Genomic DNA, 22,734 nt, shown 5'->3' on the forward strand with positions numbered 1-22,734 from the left:
CTCCACTCTTATTTGTTTCCTAATCCCTGCCTACATGGCTCTTTCCCCCTCCTGCCTCGGTCTCTAGCCGCCTGTTCCTCGCTGTCTTTGTCTCCTTTCTCTGTCCTCATGTCTTGATCTGCCACCTGTCACTCTGTCACACCGGAGGGACAGGCTAGTGTGTCCATTTAAGCTTCAGACATTAAGCCTGACCGATAGAGAGAAAGGGAGCTTGGACCAAGAGAGAGGGAACACACAGGGGCCTCCGAGATTGACAAGCACCAATTGGCTGGCAACACCAACCCGCCTAATCCTTTTAAGATTTTCACATCAGTGCCCCCTGCCACTGCCACACAATGTCAAAGAAAGAATCAGGGCACCCGCAAAAATTGTGGAGAATTATCAGACCCAGAGAGGCCATGTGCATGATTGTTTTCTGATGTGTTTTGCAGTTATTTGTACTTAGCGAACAGCTTTTGTTTGCCTGACCAGTTGCCTGGTGTAGTGGCTCACAGGTATGACCCTATCATTTATTTACTAGAACACAAAAACACACACACACACACACACACACACACACACACACACACATGTACACAGCCACTCAGTGCTAAAATATATAATTTAACAGACTATTCAGTGATTTTTCTTCTTTTTTTATCATCATGCACAATGCATGAGTTTATGGAAATATGTGCACATGAGGCAAATTCAAATGCGGGAAGTAACCTTTTAAAAGAAAGTGGATAATTTATTTGTTTATTTGTTTGTCATTAATGATGTAAGATGAACAAATGTTTGCAAGATCATGCATCATTTAGATATCTATGGTCATGCAGTCATTTTGTATTTTATATTACCATATATTTATTTTATATTTTAGTTTCCATATACATTAGGTTCAATAAATGTGCTCTGGACAGTTTCTTTAGAATTGCGTTTGGCTTTTTAGAAGCATTCCAATAAGAGGTGTGTGTATGTGTGTGTGTGTGTGTGTGTGTGTGTGTGTGTGTGTGTGTGTGTGTGTGTGTGTGTGTGTGTGTGTGTGTGTGTGTGTGTGTGTGTGTGCCCTAGTATTTTCTGTTCTTCTTAATCATTCATCAAACACACACACATTTCCAGTAACTGTTCTCACTTAGTCCTGCTTGCAATTTCATCCTACGGCAATATTCAGACACCTTAAATGATGACCAAACAAAACAAGGCAAATCAACAGTTTCTCCTTTGTGTGTGTGTGTGTGTGTGTGTGTGTGTGTGTGTGTGTGTGTGTGTGTGTGTGTGTGTGTGTGTGTGTGTGTGTGTGTGTGTGTGTGTGTGTGTGTGTGGATATGTGTTTAATTCAGCATCTTCGGATGGGCTCACAACACAATCAAATAAATGAGCTGAGTGAATGCTCCATGAGCTCAAGAGGTGTCAGTTTGTATACAGACTAACAATCAATGAGATAGAGGAGCTGAGTTACACATTATCTTGAGCTGGGGCAAAGAGAGCATCTTCAAAAGATGACACAAGCCACTTCATGTCATCTTGTCATTTTTATATTGAGTAGGGCAATCAGGAATGACATTTATTTTCAGAGAAATAACACGTAAGGTTTCTCTGCATTTTATATATGGACAACATATGTGGGTCGGAGCGGTATTGACCAGTGTGGGCCTATGTATGGAAGAATACATGGGAATAAATTGCCATTACAGTGCGCATCTCTGTGTGCGGGTGTCTACTCTTGTTAAATAGTTCCCAACAATCACCCAAAACTGGTGCATAAGTGAGGCCATTCAGTGGTTCGAAGGCCAAGTCGCATATAGTGAAGGAAACGGCTGAGAAAGCACAAGGGGTCGTGTGTGTGTGTGTGTGTGTGTGTGTGTGTGTGTGTGCGTGTGTGCGTGTGTGTGTGTGTGTGTGTGTGCGTGTGTGTGTGTGTGTGTGTGTGTGTGTGTGTGTGTGTGGTTGATGGGGGTTTGAAGAGAAGATGAACCTTGTCCACCTTCTTGTCAGTCCTTCATCTTTTGTGTTTTGGAGTGGAGGCCTTTCCAACACTGTGTGTTTGTGTGCATTTGCGTGTGTGTGTGTGTGTGCGTGTGTGTGTGTGTGTTTGAGGCCACAGTGGGGGATTATTGCGGGCCCTACGGCTGGCATTGATCGATGAGGCATCTGTCCCCTGAACACTGGACAGAGATGGGAAGAGGTCAAGACAGATCTGAGTGTGAGGCCTACTGTAGAATACACACACACAAATAAACAAACAAAGATTCATAAAATATTCAAAATGTGACAGACATGTTCAATATGTATTAGGAATGCAATACAAATGTCCTAATTTATCCACTGCCTCATTGAAAAGAAAAATAAATTAATATTTTTAGATTATATTTTTCCTATTGTCCTGTCATAATGATAAGGAAGATTAACATCACCAATGAAGTCATTTTTTAAATATTTAGAATAACTATATATATAAATACTAAATATATTACATAAAAATAGGAAAATTACTTAAATATCATATTACGTTATTGTTATACTTAATTCAAGTGTTTTTTTTCATGCACATTTTATGTCTCGTGTATTTTTTCTTAGTTTTTTTTTCCGCTACACATATAGATTAAGAAAATCAAAAATGATTATATGAATAATGAATAGCTTTTAAAAACAATTGTTTGATGGTGAATTAAAAATAAAACGGACTTGTATGTTTCTCAAGGTGTATTCAAATATCACCTCTAAACATCCCACTTTAAATTAGGTCTATATGACCACAATACAAATCTAAACTTGACCTCGGAGTTGTAAAAAAGTGTTGTGCAGGCATATCTAGGTCGGACTGGAAGAAATTGAACGAAATAATGCTTCTGCATTTTAATCAAACTTGCACGTTAATCAGAAAAAGAATGCCGACGAAGGCGATACCTTTATGTGTTTATGTCCGCGTGCGTGTGTTTCCCCCGTGCGTTTGTGAGTGATAGATGGACCGATAGAGTGAGTGCAAGTCTGTCAGGTTGCTTTATCCATTATTTACATCAATAACAGATTTATCAAGCGGCCAAAGCGACGGCTGCAGGATCGGAGATGCGGGGAGGGGTCTGCGCCGCAGATCCCTCAATCCTTTTGGCTGGAGATAAGACGAGGAGGAGTGGCCGACGGGTAACCGAGAGAGCACCGAGGGGCAACAGGGAATCACTAATGAGAGAGAGTGAGGCTCAGAAAGAGAGAGAGAGAGAGAGAGAGAGAGAGAGAGAGAGAGAGAGAGAGAGAGAGAGAGAAGAGAGAGGCTCATCATCATCATCAAAGACGCGCTCCCTGACTAGATTAGAGAGTAGCCCAGCAGAGGAGCGTTGGGCTTCATCCAGCCACAGGGAGAGATCACCGACCGACTGCCGCGCTGCGACCTCCTCTCACCGGCCCTGTCCGTCCCGGCGCCCCGCGACCTCCTCCGGTAGACCGACTATGGGTTGCGTCGCCAACTCCACCGGGACCGAAGTGCTGCTGCAGCTGGAGGCGCTCCGCAGCGCCGCGCAACTTTCGCAACTCCTCCGTCTCTCGGAGAAAAGAAAGGTCAGACCGAAACAACGCCGAGAGGCGGCCGCGGCCACCGCGTGGAGTCTAATTGTTGTAAATACGTAGCCTATATTGATAATAATTACAATAATTATTGTTATAAAACGCGATATTTTCATTGATTTTAGGCCTTTACTCCTGCTCGTTTTAAGAGAGCTAAGTCTTGGAAGTTAGTTTCACCCGGCCTCTCTCCGCGTGCGCGTGGTGTGTGTGTGTGTGTGTGTGTGTGTGTGTGTGTGTGTGTGTGTGTGTGTGTGTGTGTGTGTGTGTGTGTGTGTGTGTGTGTGTGTGTGCCTTCCTTGTTGTGATGACAGCGTTCAGTTGGTGCAGAGCGCCCCCATGTGTTGAGAGTTCACATCGTCTGTATGCACCTTGACGTGCTCGTGCTGTTTATTGGGATGCATGAAAGTATTTTTTCGATTAGAAAATAATTCACGTTATTTATGATCCATTTTAATGATTTTTCTTTAGACTTGGCTGTGTGTAAACTTAGTTAGGTGAACGGATTTTGGAGATGTGAGATAGATATTGATAAGGCCTTGGCTCTGAATGGACTCGGATATGGCGATTGTTTTTAATTCCTCTGTTTTCCTTGTTTTTACATTCAGCAAAAAAACTAAACATCAACTCATAATCCAGCAGTAATTTCTGCCTGATCACACAAGTTAAATTACCTTGATCAAATACATATTTGTGCAGTTAAAGACCCGGCATTTCCCTGTGTGCTGCAGATGTAAATGACAAATGCAACCGAGCAGCTGAGCTGTTTGATGTTTATTTTCGTTTGTTCACTGTTTAGACTACATACAGCTGTATTTGCACTGTCCGGATTTCGTCTGCATTTTCTTTCTTTTTTAAATATTTGAATTATTCTTCGTGAAATAATTTAACCCTATTTTTGTTTTATTTAAGTGACTCATTTGGAAGGGACATTTTATTTAATTGTTTTCTATTCGTTAGGTTTATTTTAGCTTATACACTTTGAGTATATGCAGAAGAAAACACCATTGCGTTCATGAAATAACCCCTGACGGCGAGACTTTTAATTAGTAGGCCGAAAAATAATTTGTAATTAAAAAGTAATATGTTTCCATAACTCTGCTGCATTCCGGATAATGCATCTTATTTTAGACATGCATGGCTCCCTTCTTTACCTGCATGCGATAATAAATATGTTGGGGCAGGCTTACTAATTCCATGTTGACTGTAAGTTAAAGCCTCTCTCTCTCTCTCTCTCTCTCTCTCTCTCTCTCTCTCTCTCTCTCTCTCTCTCTCTCTCTCTCTCTCTCTCTCTCTCTCTCACCTCAGATGTATTATAAAGCTGTCCGGGACATTGAAGCAGGGGAGGAGCTCCTCGTGTATATGAAGGACGGCATTTTCCCCGAAGGATCCATGGCACCCAACCTGCAAGGTAAGATTAATGCGCGTCATTAGCGCGCGTTTTAAACAAACTCCAACCTGCATCCTGTGCTGCGTTCATGGCCAACACACTTCATAACCTCGCTAATATGACGGGGAAAAAGACACCATCTCTCTCTCTCTCTCTCTCTCTCTCTCTCTCTCTCTCTCTCTCTCTCTCTCTCTCTCTCTCTCTTTCTCAAAGTTTTTTTTTCCCCTCAAGAAATGTGAATTATTCGAATCATACATTTCCAGGGTAGAATTAAATCCCGCATTAAAGCATCTAGTTGAAGCCGGTTTGGACCTGTCGTTTAGAATTGGCCTGCCAATAATGAAGGCTACTCGTAAGTCTGGCCTGAATTGTGCCATTACGATGCTGCAATGTAATGGGCCTCATTGCCTGTAATACTCTATTAGGGCGTCAATTGGCACTTGTCATATTCCATCTTTCGTGAGGAGAAATGTTCTGCTCACGGAAAGCCATGGATCAAGCAGAAATTATTAGGAAGTCATATCCTTAAGAACACTTTATATGGGCGCACTGAGGACCTTTGAACCAAGAGTTTAGAATTATATATGTCACATTTCCGCCAAAGAATAATACTAATAATTATATCTTACTGTTCACAAAGGCAGCCTCCGTTTTAGTGGCCATTAGGCCGACGTTGAATGAGACGCACGTGCAGAGTTACTTGATGCTCCTGGGAATCGGTCCCGCGATCCGAGAAAAACAGAAAAGAAAAGGTTGATCAAACCTCTTTACGTTATTTTTAGTGGTACTTTTAATATTCCTGTTCAAAGATAACTACAGCACATGTAGAGTAGCCTATTGTTAAATCATTTTAAATATACAAGATGATTGAACCTGGCAGCCTAAAATATAATTTGTTTTTATTAAGCCAGTCTTTAAACCCGTGTGTAAAATATTTTACAAATTGCAATTGATGAGGGGGGAAAAAATCCTTGTCACCTGACACTGGCTGTTGGGTCAGTGTTGTCGAATAAAATAAATAATGCATCCTTTTGGATTTTATATCTTGTGTTTTAGTTTGATCTTCGCTTTCTGTTTTAACTCTAAAATCTGTGAGATCTTGTGTGTTAAATGCTCCGTTACACCTTGCTGAACACTGATGTCTGCATATGGGTCTATACTGGATCACATTTCAAAGTGCGTCATATTTTTAGGTGCTCTCACCCGCCCCTCTCCCCCTCATTCACTGTAGGCTGCATATGTTTTAACCATGCCTCTAGACGTCAGACTGAATATATCCAATATTTTATCTCATAATCTGGTTTGGACAGCTCTTCACTGTGGATCTGAGCTTTTCTTTTCAGAGTTCACTTAAGCGTAAAGCGGGCCGTAGTTCTGCTGTATTTCTTAAAACATCTTGGACTTATTGTGGTGAAACGCTGTTGTCAGGTAACACTGTTTTGTTATGTTTACAGTCTGTCTGGAACCACGGATGAAAACGTACTTGTCATTGACGATAAAATGGTGAAGTGAGAATAAGATGTTCGTGAGATGTTCTGCAGTTCACCGGGTTTTCCCCTGCGTGATGCACAGTTTATGCACCAATCTCCACGCCAAAGACACGAAAGGAAACAGAAGCTCAGAGCAAACTTGATTATTGAAAAGAAGCAGATTGGCATGTGGGTCAGACTTGTCAATTATTTGTTCAATTCCTCTGTGTGTGTGTAGGCCTATGCATGGGAAATATAGAGAGGAAGGCAGACAGAGTAAAGGGAGACACTACACCTGCCAGAATGTGTGTGTCAGAGCCAAAGTATTTGGTGTTATGTGTTGGTGTGCGAGAGGGATGAAGGCAGACAGGAGGGAAAAAATGAAGTGTAACAGTTCGTCTACTGTTCGAGGATGTTTATTTGTTAGTGAGAAAGAGAGAAAAGCAGAAAGAGAGAGGGACAAAGAGAGACTGTCAATGTCCAGCTCCTGAAAGGATGATGTCTGTTTTGTCTCCATGCATTTGTGTGTGTGTGTGTGTGTGTGTGTGTGTGTGTGTGTGTGTGTGTGTGTGTGTGTGTGTGTGTGTGTGTGTGTGTGTGTGTGTGAGAGAGAGAGAAAGGTAGCACGGCTGAGTGGGAGCTTGGCAGTGCAGCCCTGCTCTCTGTGTCTGGCTTATCGGAGAAGGAATTTGAAGTAGAGGACTTGAGGAGTCCCCTGAGACCTCACCCATGCTCCCAGATTAGCTGTTAAACTGCACATAATTGTGCTTCCCTTCGTCTCCCAGAGAGCTATTAGTCTCCCCTTTATAGCACCACCCCTCCCCACCCGCCCAGACCAGACTTACTGAAGAAACACAGGAACTGATAGATGCATGCAAGCACCTTTTATTTACGAGTATCCTCATTGAGACACATCGAGGTGCAGACCTGAGCATCCGTTTCAAATTCGACAAAACGTGTGTAGTTGCGTATGAACCACCTCTTCTTTTCCGAAACATATTCTGCTCTCAAGGGGCGACAGACAAAAGTATCTGAGGGCTGAGATGGTTGCGCTTCAGAGCAAATGCTCTCCGTGAAATATGTGCGCAGTGATGTCAAAGTGAGTGCGTTAGTTGAGCATTTAAGCTCAGTGTAATGGCCCATTGACCAGAAGGTCATTTATCCTTCTCCCCAAGGTTAGACACATTGCTGTTGCTACGCTAATGCCCTTTTAATGTGCCCAAGAAGTTCCAGCTGGATAAACGGTCACATGAAGTAGAAAACAGGTGAGCCATGCACTGCTAGTCATTTTGGATAAACTCATTTAGTACAGCTTGAAATGATGGATTGGTGTGCATGGCGTGTTGGGACACCTGGGGGGCCGACTCAGTCGTTGGCTGCTCGGGTCAGGGCAGAAAGGGACTGGCAGGTTGGCGCTGAAATCACCATGGGGTTGGCGCCACCGTGCCCCTGCTTACCTCCCGTTCCTTGTGGCTCATTCTTGTTGGAAAACATTCATGTAAACACATGCACACGCACACACACGTACACACATTAATGCCTGTGCACAGAGACTCTCCGCTGGGCTTTCCCCTGATCTGTTGAACTTGGCGTCTGACTCAGGAACTTGCTATTGAAAAAGCTGGCCCGAGTTTTATGTGTTTGACCTTGGTGGTGAGAAGTATTGTAAAGGTTATCAACATGGAAGGGGAAGACCAGCCCCTATTGTTTCCCTTGTGTGCTATTACACCTACAGTCTCAAGCAAACACTTGCTTTAACAAGCAATTAACTGGGTTAATGAGGGCTACATTTCACTGCTAATTGATTTTCATTTTATGGGAATGTCAATTACAGGATTGTTGCTTTTATCATTTGAATAGGAATCTGTTTAGCTTTAACTAACACACAGATAACATATTTCCCTCTTCATTCGTATCAATAGTTTTATGTACAGCTGCATAATTGGTTATGTATTATCAGAAATATGAGACCTACAGGAGTCTATAAATAATAGGCTGCAAAGCAAGGTTTTGTCTTGACTCCCATAACATGTGGTCATTTATGTTTGCTTTTATGTAAACTCAGCATTTCAATGTGAGGAATTTAAGTGGGAATTATATATTTCAGGAAGCTTAATTATGTGATGGCTCAACATATATATGTGTGTGTTTGTGTATGTGCAGACGAGCAGATGTACCGCTGTGAAGACTGTGATGAGCTGTTCTCCTCAACACTTGAGCTGCGGCGGCACCAGAAGTATTCATGCTCCAGTACCGGCTCCATCTTTGACACACTGAGAGAGGACTTCAAACAGGAACGTGAGGACAGCGACGAGCCTATCCACGAATGTAAAGACTGTGAGAAGATTTTCCCAAATGAGTACAGGTACACAGACGCATGATAACAATTTCTACCACACTTCAGTACTTTAGATATACACATTGAACACATACAGCCCATGTATCCTATGGGTTGTGACTTGTAGGATGTATTGATTTCACTAATGGTCTTGTGCTCTCTTTATGAAGTCTGGGCCAACATATGATAGTCCATACAGAGGAGAGGGAGTACAAGTGTGACCAGTGCCCCAAAGCCTTCAACTGGAAGTCCAACCTCATCCGTCACCAGATGTCACATGATAGTGGCAAGCGTTTTGAGTGTGAAAACTGTGATAAGGTACAGCATACCCGGCACGTAAGTTGTACACTGAGCACACAGGCTTTATCTTCTTCTGCTTCAGAAATTCTGCTGGTCTTGTTTTTTTAGGCTTCATTCATAATCGCACTGGACATAGATTTAGTCATTCTGAAGCAACAGCATTTTTTTTTGCATTGTTCATTTTAGCGTTCGTTGTATTTTCATACGCTTATTTGAAATTTCAGGTGTTCACAGATCCCAGCAACCTTCAGCGTCATATCCGCTCCCAGCACGTGGGGGCACGTGCTCACACATGCCCGGAGTGTGGCAAAACTTTTGCCACCTCGTCAGGCCTCAAGCAGCATAAGCACATCCACAGCAGTGTCAAACCCTTTATCTGTAAGTGAGAACTTTCAAAGTTAATGACTGCTTTATTCTCAACAGTCCATTTATTTTATACCTATTTATTGTCCACCTCATCTACTTTTGTATCCTGTTTATATCGTTTGTACCAAGCATACAGGTCCAAGGATCATATTTCTATTGCTATTTTATTATATAATGTAATTGTAAATAATGCATTTTACCTGTTTACGTACACTCTTTTTTTGCAGCAAAAACTTTGACTTATAGTTTACATTAGTTTGGACTACAACTACAATAATAATAATACAAGAAGTAAAAATAATGACATATTTTATTTATCATGGATTAGAAACCATTTCTTTGCTCTTTTTTAAGATTATAAAATACACATATATGTTATGTTCTTTCTTGCATGTGTTTAGTTTTTGAAAATGCATACAATGCAGATACAGTAGTTTAGGAACAATTCGCAGAATAAGTAGTTGGTTTCATCCATAGAAAACCCTTATTTTTCCAGAGCTATTTCATCATCAGTTTCCATTCAAATGTATGTGTTGGTATTGATTTTGTATACAAAGTTAGAGACAGTGTTAAAATGGGTTTAACCAGGCCCTGATGGGCTGCCTCTATTTGCTCCCCCAGGCGAGGTGTGCCACAAATCCTACACCCAGTTCTCCAACCTCTGCCGCCACAAGCGTATGCATGCTGACTGCCGTACCCAGATCAAGTGTAAAGACTGTGGGCAGTTGTTCAGCACTACCTCCTCCCTCAACAAGCATCGCCGCTTCTGTGAGGGCAAAAACCATTATGGGTCTCCAGCGGGGATGTTCAACCCTGGCATCCCCTTGAGCTCAAGCCCCATCATGGCCAAGGTCAAGTCCCATCATCCCCACCTTCAAGGTCTAAACCAGTCAGGTTTAGGCTTCACTGACTACTTTCCCTCCCGACCTCATCCTCATGCTGGCTTGCCCTTCTCCCCAGGAGCCCATTGCTTCCCATCCCTACCTCATGGTTTCCCAGGTATCTTCTCCCCATCACTGTATTCGCGACCACCTTTATTGCCGGCTAGCTCCTTGCTAAAGAGCCCGCTGGGCAGCGGCAGTCAGGAGGTGAAATTGCCTCGGAGTCCCCTAGATGCTCCTCCACTGTCCATGGTTAGCTCCACAAACACCAATGGAGGTAACAGTTTGAATCAGCTGGAAGTCAAAGAAAAAGAGAACAAACTGGATTTGTCTTCTGGAGAAGCCAAGCCAAAATCTAAGATGGCAGACTTGTCAGACGGTAGTGACCTTGAAGACGTTAATACCACAAGTGGGACAGATTTGGACACCACCACTGGTACTGCTTCAGGGGATGGTTCTGACCTGGAGAGCGATGGAGAGAGTGAACGTGAGCGAAGTGGCAAAAGAAGGAAGCCGTCTGGAGCCATATCAAGTCAAGAAGGCCACCAGTTAGAAGACACAGACAGTGCGTTGATATCAGCTGTGTCTAGTTCTGGAAACTTTGCTATTGATCGTCCCTTTCAGTTTTCCACATCATCCCAGCACTCCTTCTTCCCTCCACCTGATGAGCAAGCTCTCCCGCCCACCCACACAAATGCCAATGCAGCAACAACAGATTCCATCAAAGCCATCGCCTCTATTGCTGAGAAATATTTTGGTCCTGGTTTGCTTGGTCTCCATCAGGAGAAGAAGATGGGTCCATTGCCCTACCATTCCATGTTTCCCTTCCAATTCCTGCCCAACTTCCACAACTCCCTCTATCCCTTTAGCGCTGATCGAGGTGCCCTCCATCCCAGCATGTTCTTTAAAGCAGAGCCCAAGTCACCTCACGAGCAGCTGCACAAGATGGTGTCTGGTGTACCACGAGCTCCTGCTTCCACAGGAGAGTCACCATTTGATCTCACCACAAAGGAGACCAAGTTAGCTCATCCTACCCCAACAAATCCCTCAAACCCCAAAAGTAGTACTGGGAGCAGTAGTGGACCCTTAACAATATCTAGCGGTGAAGAACAGCCGTTGGACCTGAGCATTGGCGGCCGGAGCCGAGGTGGTCATAATGGTGTGGTGGCTGAGCCACCAAATAGAAAGAACCACATCTTTGGAGTTGGAAAGGGGGTCTCTATCAAGGATGAAATCCCAGCTGGGTTTCCACTGTCCCATTCCCAGTCATTGCACCAATCATCCATCGCCCAGCACCAGCAGCAACTTGCACAGCCACACCAGCCCCCACCTCTGCACTACGCCAAGCCCTCGGCATTCTTCATGGACCCCATATTCAGGTATTTTAGCCCCGATTAAACCAGAACCTGCTATTTGCAATGAGCAACCATAACGATTTAATGTTGACACATTGAAGGTGTTCAGTGTGTGGTATGAGGTTGTGGATGAACTCTGACCTTGGTACGTAACCCTCTGCCTTGTTGATGGTCCAGCAGGGTGGAAAAGAGGAAGCTACTCGACCCCGTTGGAGCTCTGAAGGAGAAATTCCTCAGGCCGTCAGCACCACTCTTTCATCCACAGGTAGGCTTACCGCACTCACACACAGATACATTGCAAATCTACGAAGGCACTTGGTTCAATCTTAAGTAGAAACAGCAAAAGGTACATTAACTTTGAACAAGAACTATAGCAAGGGAGTTCCAAACAGGGGAATTTACCTCCAGGTATTGCATACAGGCTGATTATTCTCAGATACAATCGACTATTATTTTCAAACCGTGTATTATGTGAAAATACCTCACTCCTGCCTCCCACGCTGCTGCAACCTGAATTGATAGGGCCCTATGCACCATCATTCCACAGTGTTGATGTTATTTTCTCAAGGGTTCTCTATGATTTCTTCCTTTGTTTACTGAATGGCGCCTGTGTACCTCGTCACTTCTACCTTTTTTCAGAAGACACAGTCTGTTATCGCAGCCCCTTTGATAATCAGTCACATTGTTCGACTGTCCCCAGACCCTCCCTACCTCTACACGTCTTGATTACTCGGAATGATAGTATTAATAAAAGAGAGAATAATAACCGTTTGAATTGTAACAAACTGCCTCTCTTGGCCCCGCTAATCTTAGTTGTGGCATTGTTTCATGCACTGGGAGCCCACAGGCCAGCTAATAACTCAACCCCCTCCAATTTCTTTCTCTGTGGCTGGCTGGCTGGCTAGATAATAGCACCGTGTCCATCAAGGACATCCTGTGTTTGTCTCCAGGAGAATGGGGGGCTCTCGTTGGGGAAACTGTTTAATCTGACCTGGAAATCTGTGTCCTCTATCAACTGTGACTTTGCAAAACACTCATTTGGTGCATAGGCAGACAGATAAATTGAGATAAAATGAACATGCATTTTTATATATGGCATTATACATATATGTGTAGTTTGGACGACAATATTATATAAGAAAAGCCAACATGGATGTATCTTTTCAGAGAACAAAATATGTAATGGCACCTCTTCTCAGTTACATTCACGCTACTCATAACATTTTATTTTTCATCATTGGAGGATATTACATCATCTCATAATTGATCAATACCCCCGGGGATAGAAAGTTTTCACAGGCATTTAAAAATGTCTCATACGAGTGTGTCTCTGCTGTGATCCTCCCAGTTCTACAAAAACAATGCCACCTCTAATACGGTCTCCCGTTGGAATTACCCTGCTCCCCCCCACGCGTTCTCAGACTGCGAATAAACACATCGAGACGGAGTGTCTGTCCCCGTCTCTCCCGTCCCATATTCACTAAAAAAAGGAAGGATGTAAGCTGTTTTGGCAAATAAACTCCTACATAACTGGCCCCTTTTGTTCACATGGGAGGGGAAGCGGCTATCAGTTGGGGGTATCTCAAACTATATTGTACAGCTCCAATCAGGACCCTTGAATGCCTCATTTAGCCGGTCTGTCAGCCTGCAGCAGTATCTTCGGCAGAAGAACACAAGAGGTGGAGAACAAAGCGCTGAAGCTGGAGGTTAGCGTGTATGAGGGGGTTGGGTGGCACTGGAGGAATGGTACTTGAGCATTTGTGAATGTGTTACAGGTCATGGAGGTGACTCGCCTTTAGCACAATTAACAAGGCTAAACTCTGATATACTGCTTCCTCAACGCTTCCGCCTTCTTTCTCTTTCCCTCGCTCCCTGTTTTCTTTCTGACATTGTGTCTTTGTTTTCAGAGCTTCCTTTGCTTTCTCTCTCTCTCTCTCTCTCTCTCTCTCTCTCTCTCTCTATATATATATATATATATATATATATATATATATATATATATAAAATATATATATATAAAATATGTGTGTGGCAGAATTGCTATATTGAGGTTTTCACTACAGGATTTCTAATAAACCTTTAAAATACAAATACTGTTTTGATTGAATGAATGTAGGATCTTAGGATATGAATATATAAGCAGTATGCTTCTACCTATACATTTTCAGTCTTTCTGTTTTTGTACATTAGATTGTGGCTTTACTTATTGTATTATAATGATTGACTGAATATAACACACAAACACACAATGTGATCCACAAAAGAAATAATATATATATATATCTTGATTTTCATGAAAATCTTACCTGTTCTCTTTTTTGTTTTCTACCATCCCCTCAGATGTTAGCCATGGAGAACATGACAGAGAAGCTTGAGAGCTTTGGCGCTGTAAAACAGGACGTGCCTCCCAATTCGCTGCAGCACGCTCATCCACTGTTCAACTTCCGCTCACCACCACCTTCCCTCTCAGATGCCATCCTCCGCAAGGGCAAGGAGCGTTACTCCTGCAGGTAAGAACCCTGTGCTGCAGCGTGTCACTTCCACCGTTGAGCATATGTTGACATACATGACACAGCATTCTGTTTGCAGTGTCTGTAAAATACACTGATTCCACAACAACCCTTTTCCCTGCCGTCCTTTACATTCTTCCCTCCAGGTACTGTGGTAAAATCTTCCCTCGCTCTGCAAACCTCACCAGACACTTGCGGACACATACAGGGGAGCAACCCTACAGGTATTCTATTCTAGTTCAGTCTAGTCATCACAGATGCTCTCATTGCTGTGTTTCCCTTGGTCTGCTTTGTCTGCTTGATATCGCTTGGCTTAGCACTGCTTTTGCACTGTGGTGTAAATATTTTATTTCTGCAAAGAGAGAGCTCTGGGCTCTAATTGAAAATTACTATTGCCAGATATCAGATATAATGTTTTTTATAATTAAGGCGAGCCTAAAGAAATGTCTTTCTCAGGTTATGAAATCCCCATGAACACTGCCTCCATCTCTGGTTGAAGGGCCGTCCTTGCTCACTCTGTTCTCCTTTGGCAGGTGTAAATACTGTGACCGCTCATTCAGCATCTCGTCCAATCTTCAACGCCACGTTCGCAACATCCATAACAAGGAAAAACCCTTCAAGTGTCACCTGTGCAACCGCTGCTTCGGTCAACAAACCAACCTCGACCGCCATCTCAAGAAGCACGAGCATGAGAACATTCCTGGTCAGTTTGCAACGTCTTTGACTCCATTTAGTCTCTGAGAAAAGTGAGGCTGTGAGAACTGAAATGTAGTTATTAGCAGGGAGTTGGTCTTTGAGTTATGTTAATTGATTGAATAATGAATGGTTCACATTACCCATTTGGAAATGTTTTATTCTTCACATCAAAAAATGTTTAGCTTGGTGCTGTGAATGATTTGAAGTAGGAAAATCACTTAATTAAAGAATTCACACTTTCTTCTGCGTTGCCAAAAACAGCCCTTTATGCCCATTATGGAGATATGCTTCTGAATATGGATGGAGGAGAAACTTTTTAACTGAATGATTGTGTATTTGAGCACTTACATTCAAGTGAGCCATGCTTCACAATTGTGCTAGCATTTCTAAATTTAAAATGACACCCTAATGAAACCCTTGGTTTCTACCTTATGCTTCTTATTATAAACCAGTGGAGCTTAAACAGTTGAGATATCACCAACACACAAACTAACTTTCTCAAAAAACAAGGGATGCAATTGAGTATGTTAATAAGAGGCAATTCTCTGTTGAGTGCCCATATGTTTTGTTTACCAATGTATCCTTGATTGTTCATTGTTCATGAGTCAAATTGAAGTAAGCGAATAGCATCTGCTGTAAGTGTGCAACGTACATTTCAAAGATACAGACTAGAAAAACATACATAACTTAAACATAAACACTGTTATTCTCTTGAAAAGTACACCATCCTTTACCCTTAAATACCACTGTGACTCCTCCAAGAGCAATGTTATGAAATCTGTCAGAAAAACGGGAAAATATTTTTCTAAATCTATAAATGTTACCTAAATATGAAGTCTAAAGTAAAGTTGGAGTTTGACTCCACAAAATCAAGTCAAACATGTCTTTTAGGGGAAAAAAGACCAGTACAGTTCGGTTCAATTCATCCGGAGACAGTGTCCCATCCTTTTCTTATAATAGTGTTTCAAGATGATGTTTTCAAGATTATGGGCTGCCCCCCGTGTTTGAGGGTTGAGATGCTAACCATGAACTGCAACCTCAAAGTTCAACTCATGTCACCTCTCTACTTCTTTTCTACTTTTCTGAAGGTTATGTAAAATCATGCGAGAATTTGTAAGAACACAAATGATATAAAAGCTGTTTTGTTGAACTGTAACAAAGCTCGCCTTTTGTCACTGTTTATCTCCTACGCAAAATTCCGGAAACATTTCCCTGTTTGTTTAAATATGTTCAACCCAGTTTCAAAACCAAAAAAATAGCACAATCTCATCATTTTGATATAATAACATGTGAATAATGTGATAATAGTAATAACCACCATAATATTGAGCATTGTCCTTAAATGCATCTATTATGTATGTCTGATGATCATCAAACTAATCGTGTGTGTGTGTGTGTGTGTGTGTGTGTGTGTGTGTGTGTGTGTGTGTGTGTGTGTGTGTGTGTGTGTGTGTGTGTGTGTGTGGTTATACGTGTGGATGTGTGTGACTGCACGCTTTCCCCAACAGTGAGCCAACAGTCCGGGATGCTTTCCAACCTAGGAACCACCATCTCCTCCCCAAACTCCGAGCCAGACAATCATGCACTTTTAGATGAGAAGGAGGACTCATACTTCTCAGAAATCCGCAACTTCATTTCCAACAGTGAGATGAACCAGGCCTCCAGCTCCACGGATAAGAGGTAACAAGAAAACGTGCTCACACAGACCTTCAGTGATTATATTTGATCCACAAGGCTCACCTTCTACTCCCCATGCCAATTCTTACTTGAACCTGATCTTAAACCTCACTGCAATCCAAACTCGAAAGCAAAAAGGTGAAATGTCCTCACTCTGACATGTTTGATGTCCCTCCCCTTATCAGGGCATGTCATCTTGACAGGCATAGGAAAGCAGCAACAAACACACACATTTTGTGAAACTAAAAGCAACAGTTATTGTGCTCATAGGTTTTTTCGCCCCTTCTTTCTCCCTGTACGCGAGAGCATGCATGCTATTACTTGGTGCACAGTGCCCTCCAGTGGCTTGAATGTGTATGGCAGTAGTCACCGACAACAGCTTTCACATTGCATACTGATAGTAGTTGCAGCTGCATTCCCAGTTTATCTAAGTGCAACTTTTAAGAGCCACTGGTATTTAGATTTAAATACCAACTTACTGCAGCTGCTTTGACACCATCCACAATTTGGTTTAACTTGCAGGTGTGAGTTGCTTCTAATGGTCTTTTTTGCACCGCTTTGTGGAACAAAGGTGTATTTCAACAGAGCACAAACATTCAGGTGGATGTAGTATGCATGACCTGCGTAGAACTGTTTGTAGTAAGGAATTTAGTCACAGCTCATTTCATACAGCCATCAAAATCATAAAGTTTCTTTAAACATTTTAGCTATGTAAAAGCTTTACTGGAGCTGTCTTTGTGAGGAATTGCAATTCATACCTACTGTATGCAGCTGTAGTTGGTAAATTACTCTGCTTATCATTAACTCTGGCAGGATTGATCATCGTGTGTGTGTGTGTGTGTGTGTGTGTGTTTTGTGCACTCTAAAGCCATAACTTGTGAAATTATGAAAATGTTTGGTCTATTTTTAAACCAAACAGGCACCCTGTTTTAAGTCTTGAAATGCTTTCAGTGTTAGTAGCTCAGTTGGTGGGAAGCTTCAGGCAAGAAGAGGATTTGTGGGGGGAAAGGAGGATGAAATGTTTTTCTGTTCCAGTGTTAGTTTACCTCTTTCCTTGACTCGATACACTCTTCATCTCACTCTCTATGTGAATTCCTTTCTGGTAGTCTCACTTTCCGTCTGTCTCTTCCTCCATCATTCCCCCCTCCTACTCAACATGCATTATGGCCAGCCAGCAGACCCAGTGGCAATTTAGCCCCTCTGCCATCTGGGATCAATACTGAGTCTCATCCACAACAAGCTGGCCTGACATTTTAATGTCGGTAATTATGTATTATTCTTTCTGTCCACCCACCAGACAGCCTGCTGTTTATTCTCCCTCTGAGTGACTTCAGTCAAACGCCGAGCGCAAACATGGATCTGTAATCACTTTTAACCGCCCATGCAACCTATTTTCTCCCCTTTTTCGGCATCATAGCCAGTCAAAATAAAAGTCCCTGGTAGCTCTTGTTTTCACATGAAAACTTTGACCCGTTTTCAAGCTGGTGGATGTTGGAGATGCTGAGGAAGCACTGCTACTTTAAGGGTGGGAAGTTTCAAAGACACAAGTGAGAGGGTTTAGATCACATAGAATATTATATTATATTCCCAGCACTGTACTCTTGAAGGTTTAAGAGGTATCTGTCTCTTCGGGACCGTAATCCAGGTCATAATTAGGGCTGGAACGAGGCCCCTGGAAATGGCTCCATTCTATGGTTTGGATAAATCTACAGTTGAAGCTGGTTCCTTGTCTGGGACTTGGCTACACTGGCTGGCAGTTTGGACTCTGAGGGGAACTCAGGTTTAGGAATCTATCTAGGAGATCCACTGATGATGGAGCTCTTCCCCCATCCACCCGCTAACACAAACACCCAACTGACGTGTTTAGACTAAATGACAAAACCCAGGGCCCCCCTGTCAGAGCTACGCTTCTTTCTCTGTACATAGGTATGGACTTTTCCCCCCGCCAACCAGCTTTGCAATTTGATTATGGTGATATTTAATCTAGATTGAAAGAGGAGAACTTTTCTCCCCTCCACCCCCCAAAGTCCCCTTACCCGCATTTACCCACCCACTGTGTGTGACCCAATCCTGTCCCGGTGCACTCCTTCCCAGAGGTAATCCTGTCTGATTTGATAAATGTCCACTGTGTGGCAAAAATGGAAGGGGTAAATTTGCCGTCCCAGAGGAAATGATATCATGAGCCATGACATCGTGGTCTCGGGGTGATGGAGGGGGGGAGTTGGGGGCCCTGGCTGGAAAATGTACAGATGGCAGGTCGTAATGGTGGTGTGCTGATAGCCTGTTTGCAGATCAGCCATCGTCTTCCCTCAGTCACACAGAGTATGTTCCACCATTACAGGGTGTAGAGTAGCCGGTCTGAAGCGGGCCATCTCCTGCTCTGTGTCTGAGGAGCTGGTCAATTAATCATGTGGGGGCCGCTTGAAAAGTGCTCCGGGCAGAATGTCAGCACCCATGTTGTTTGTGTGGACACTGGACTGGGACTGTGCATGCTGTCAACCGATTATTTAGGTTTCGCTCTCTGCTTGTGATGAGTCATGTCTTTGAGATGGTCAGGAAACGGTAACAGCCACCCAGCTTTAAACTGGATGGGACAGAGAACTAAAACTGAAACTAAAGTTTAAAACTAAACTAAAAGTCATTCTCACTTTTCACTCTGGTCATAGTTAAGAACAGCACTCAGCGATCGAAATTTTCAAATAAGTTTGGATTTGTGATTGTGATAAAAGAATTTTATTATTACTCTTTCTCTAAAAAAACCTGGCAGATTGTTTGCATCTTTCTTCCTAATTGGCGAGGTAAACTGCTCAAGAGCCAAAAACAACTTCAGACTGTTTATTTCTTTGCCTTTCACAATTTTAGAAACTTAGTTTTTGACTTTTGTAACAATGTTTGAGATTTTGTTCAACAAGGAACATGCAGCACCACAGACCGTAGAAGCATTACTTCACAAGACAGCTGTTTCTTATTCTGAAATGTCACTAATACGGGAGGAGAAAAGTAGTCTTTTTAGCAACGGTTGCCAACATCACTCACACTTCCTGTCTACTTTGACCTTTGATCCCTCTGCAGATCAGAACAGGCTGAGGAGGAACGCCCACCGAGCCACAGTTTGTCCAACTCTAAACTCGGGCTCCGGGGGCTGGAGGAGGAGGAAGAGGAAGCGGAGGGCGACGATGAGGAAGAGGAGGAAGGCAGCCTGACAGAGAAGTCTCACGACGAGGCGCCTGAGTCCCCGTCTCCTGTCACAACTGGAGTGTATGAGGAGGACGAGGAGGAGGAAGAGACGGAGACAGCTCCATTAGCGATGGGCTATGAACACACTCGCAGGTATTCATTTAGCTAATTATATGGGAAACCACAGAAGTCAGTGTTAATGGACACAAATGTGGAACAAACCTTCAAACAGAAACAGACAGTTATATCTTTCTCAATTATAACAACTGGCACTACTAAACACTAGGCAGAAGTAAAACATGGCTTGATATGGATTCCCTTCACAGACACCCAAACAAAAAAAAGACTGTTTCAGCTCCTACTCTTCTGTCCTTTTCCTTCTCTCAATTAATTTCCTCTAGCGGTCCTTTTATTGATTGTATACCTCTCCTTTTCTCTTCTCCTCATGTATTCTTTCACTTTAACCTCCTCCTTTCGTTTCCCTTCCCACCCTCCATCCCATTAATTCTATCTGTTCATCCATTAACCATCCATCCGTCTATCAACTAACCCCTCCATACTGCCCTATTTCTGCCATCCATCCATCCACGGTGTGCAGGTGTATAGAGGAAGGCTCTCTCTTGGACCTGGAGGGTCTGCCCAGCTTTCCCAAGAGTCTGGAGGGGTTACGTAAAGCAGCCAGTGATGAGCAACCCTTTGATGTTAAAGACATATTTAACACTTCACTAGAGTCGGAGGCATTGAAAGAGACATTGTACAGGCAGGCTAAAACCCAGGTATGTGGCTGGCTTGTGTATGTCCACTAAAAGAGGGAAGAAAACGCACGTTGTTCTGCTTAGACAGGAGAAGGACAAAATGCATCCTGGGGCCGCAGAGAAAAGGGACGAGATTCGGTCTGGGTGATAATTAAATATGATAATTCAACGTTTTTCAGTGGAATCATACTGTAAGGAAATCATAGATTGAGATATCGCGATACACACTGTTTAATTATTCATCCAAATTGATGATAACAACCACATACTAACTCTAATTTCAAAGAAAATCAGTCAGTGTCAAGCTGGAAATATTTCTGTGGTTATTTCAGAATATGTATTTATTGAATCACCAGAAAACATGCTGTATCATGATATATATTGTTAACAACATAGGAAATTACTTATATCAGGATAGAATATTTTGGCCATAGATGCAATGGATTCTTTCATATTTTCAGATGCTCAAAGAAAGAAAAAAGGTTGTTAATTCAGACTAAAGCTGGACCTAAAAAGCGCCTCTTGTCCTGCTCCCTCTCGTCTTTTCCTCTCACTTTACTGACTTACATGTTTCCTGTAACCTGCTCTTTACTGTGATCTCCAGTCTTAAAACAGTCTAATTAGGAACATAATTACAGGGAATATTGTCGAGAAATGATGGTGTGATATGTTGTGTTATCTTGAAAAGTCTGTTTCAATATGAGCGCTATAATCAATCATTAATAATCTGTCTGATGTTGAATAATGATGATTACGCTATCACTGTGATGATGGGTTAGGGTTAGCCTAGTTGGCAGCCCTCAGGAACATGAACGGGACGTGAAATGCATGCATATATTTTTAATCCTATGTGTTCCATTTGAATGCTTTCTTTTTCAGTAGTCTGCATTTAATATAAGCTCAGCTACTTCATCAAGCTGTGCCGTGACCTAAAGTTAGCAATTTCAGTGGATACCTTGGCAGTATAATGCAGTTAAATGGAAACGATACTTATCTATGCACTTTTCCTGTACAGCAATCATATATGCTGGCTCGTTAAATTGTCACTCAGTCATCAGTGTAGTGTATGTCAGAAAAACTGTCAGAAAAATATCAGCATGTCATAAAAATAAGCATTTAAAAAAAGTCATGTATAAAAAAGTAATAAAAAGAAATATGCAAGAGAAGAATTTAACAGAATGTCATAAAAGAGTGTATACACCATAGAAATGCAGAAAATGTCATAGCAGTCTTTAACAAAAACTGTCAAATCATGTTTGTTTTTTTTACATAGTATATATAGAATGTCACAAAAAATCATATAAAATATGTGAAAGAAATGTGAGTATGCCGAAAAAATATGTGTCATAAAATATCACAGTATAGTATGCCTTAAAGATCATTACAAATGTTACAATCAATACATATCATAGTATATAGTATGCCATACAAATTACATTTGACTGAGCGAAGTGTTACTAAAAATGAGTGTGTGAAAGTATTGAGTGTTAAAAGTCCCCTGTCTCCCCCCCGCAGGCTTATGCAATGATGCTGTCTCTCTCGGAGAACAACCCTTTGCACGCGCCCTCCCAGAACTCCCTGGACGCTTGGCTGAGCATGGGAGGTGGACCGTCCGAGACGAGCAGCTTTCACCCGCTCAACCACATCTAGACGAGAGAGCGGAAGCGGTAGGAAGAGTAGGAGGAACATTGGTTTCGCAAACGGATAGAACAAGAGACAGAGTGGACATGAGTAGTGAGAAACGTGGACGCCAGAGACGAATTCTGTGTCACAATAGATAGAACGAATATTGTGTGTGTGGAGATGTGTGTGCGTGTGTGTGTGTGCGTGCGCTTGTGTGTGTGTGCGTGTGTGCGTATGTGTGTGTGTGTGTGTGTGTGTGTGTGTGTGTGTAGATGAGTGTAGATGTGAGTAAGAGAGAAGAGGGAGAGATTGTCCCTTGGTGAGACATCTCACAAGACTCAAAAAGAAAGCACTGCTAAGCTCCTGTTGATGTGAAGGACATGATAAATGCTTCTCAACAGCATTGACACTCTGCATTACTCTGATCCTCCCCAAGTCCACGAGGCTCACTCCAGCACCACAGAGACCCAACGTAAGGCTCTCAAAGACACTTAATGACTAGTATGTCTCTAAAGTCTGTGTACACCGCCGACTACAAGCACTGCAGCATCCGCCCTGCATTAGCACTGCATGTCCACAAGGTGTTGCTGTTCCACCAGGGACATAGTGGGCGCGTGCACTATCGTCTCCAGGTTTCCCCCACCAATCATGGGTGAGTCA

At 42.6% G+C, this 22,734-nt stretch overlaps 1 protein-coding gene across 1 annotated transcript in view; it reads left to right on the top strand.

Annotated features, from left to right (window-relative positions):
- Window positions 1-22,101, top strand: part of prdm16 (PR domain containing 16) — a gene marked incomplete at both ends in the record, with an annotated part of 173,064 nt that extends 150,963 nt beyond the window's left edge. Inside the window, 13 exons of the mRNA XM_079226307.1 lie at window positions 4,846-4,948; window positions 8,560-8,761; window positions 8,905-9,052; window positions 9,259-9,412; window positions 10,022-11,660; window positions 11,814-11,901; window positions 13,977-14,146; window positions 14,293-14,370; window positions 14,680-14,849; window positions 16,351-16,522; window positions 19,592-19,849; window positions 20,295-20,472; window positions 21,967-22,101. Coding sequence (XP_079082433.1) covers window positions 4,846-4,948; window positions 8,560-8,761; window positions 8,905-9,052; window positions 9,259-9,412; window positions 10,022-11,660; window positions 11,814-11,901; window positions 13,977-14,146; window positions 14,293-14,370; window positions 14,680-14,849; window positions 16,351-16,522; window positions 19,592-19,849; window positions 20,295-20,472; window positions 21,967-22,101 — 3,495 coding nt within the window. The remainder of the gene's footprint in view (window positions 1-4,845; window positions 4,949-8,559; window positions 8,762-8,904; window positions 9,053-9,258; window positions 9,413-10,021; window positions 11,661-11,813; window positions 11,902-13,976; window positions 14,147-14,292; window positions 14,371-14,679; window positions 14,850-16,350; window positions 16,523-19,591; window positions 19,850-20,294; window positions 20,473-21,966) is intronic.
- Between the last annotated feature and the right edge of the window lie 633 nt (window positions 22,102-22,734).

This window comes from Taurulus bubalis, assembly GCF_910589615.1.
Source record: "Taurulus bubalis genome assembly, chromosome: 11".
Classification (NCBI taxonomy): domain Eukaryota; kingdom Metazoa; phylum Chordata; class Actinopteri; order Perciformes; family Cottidae; genus Taurulus; species Taurulus bubalis.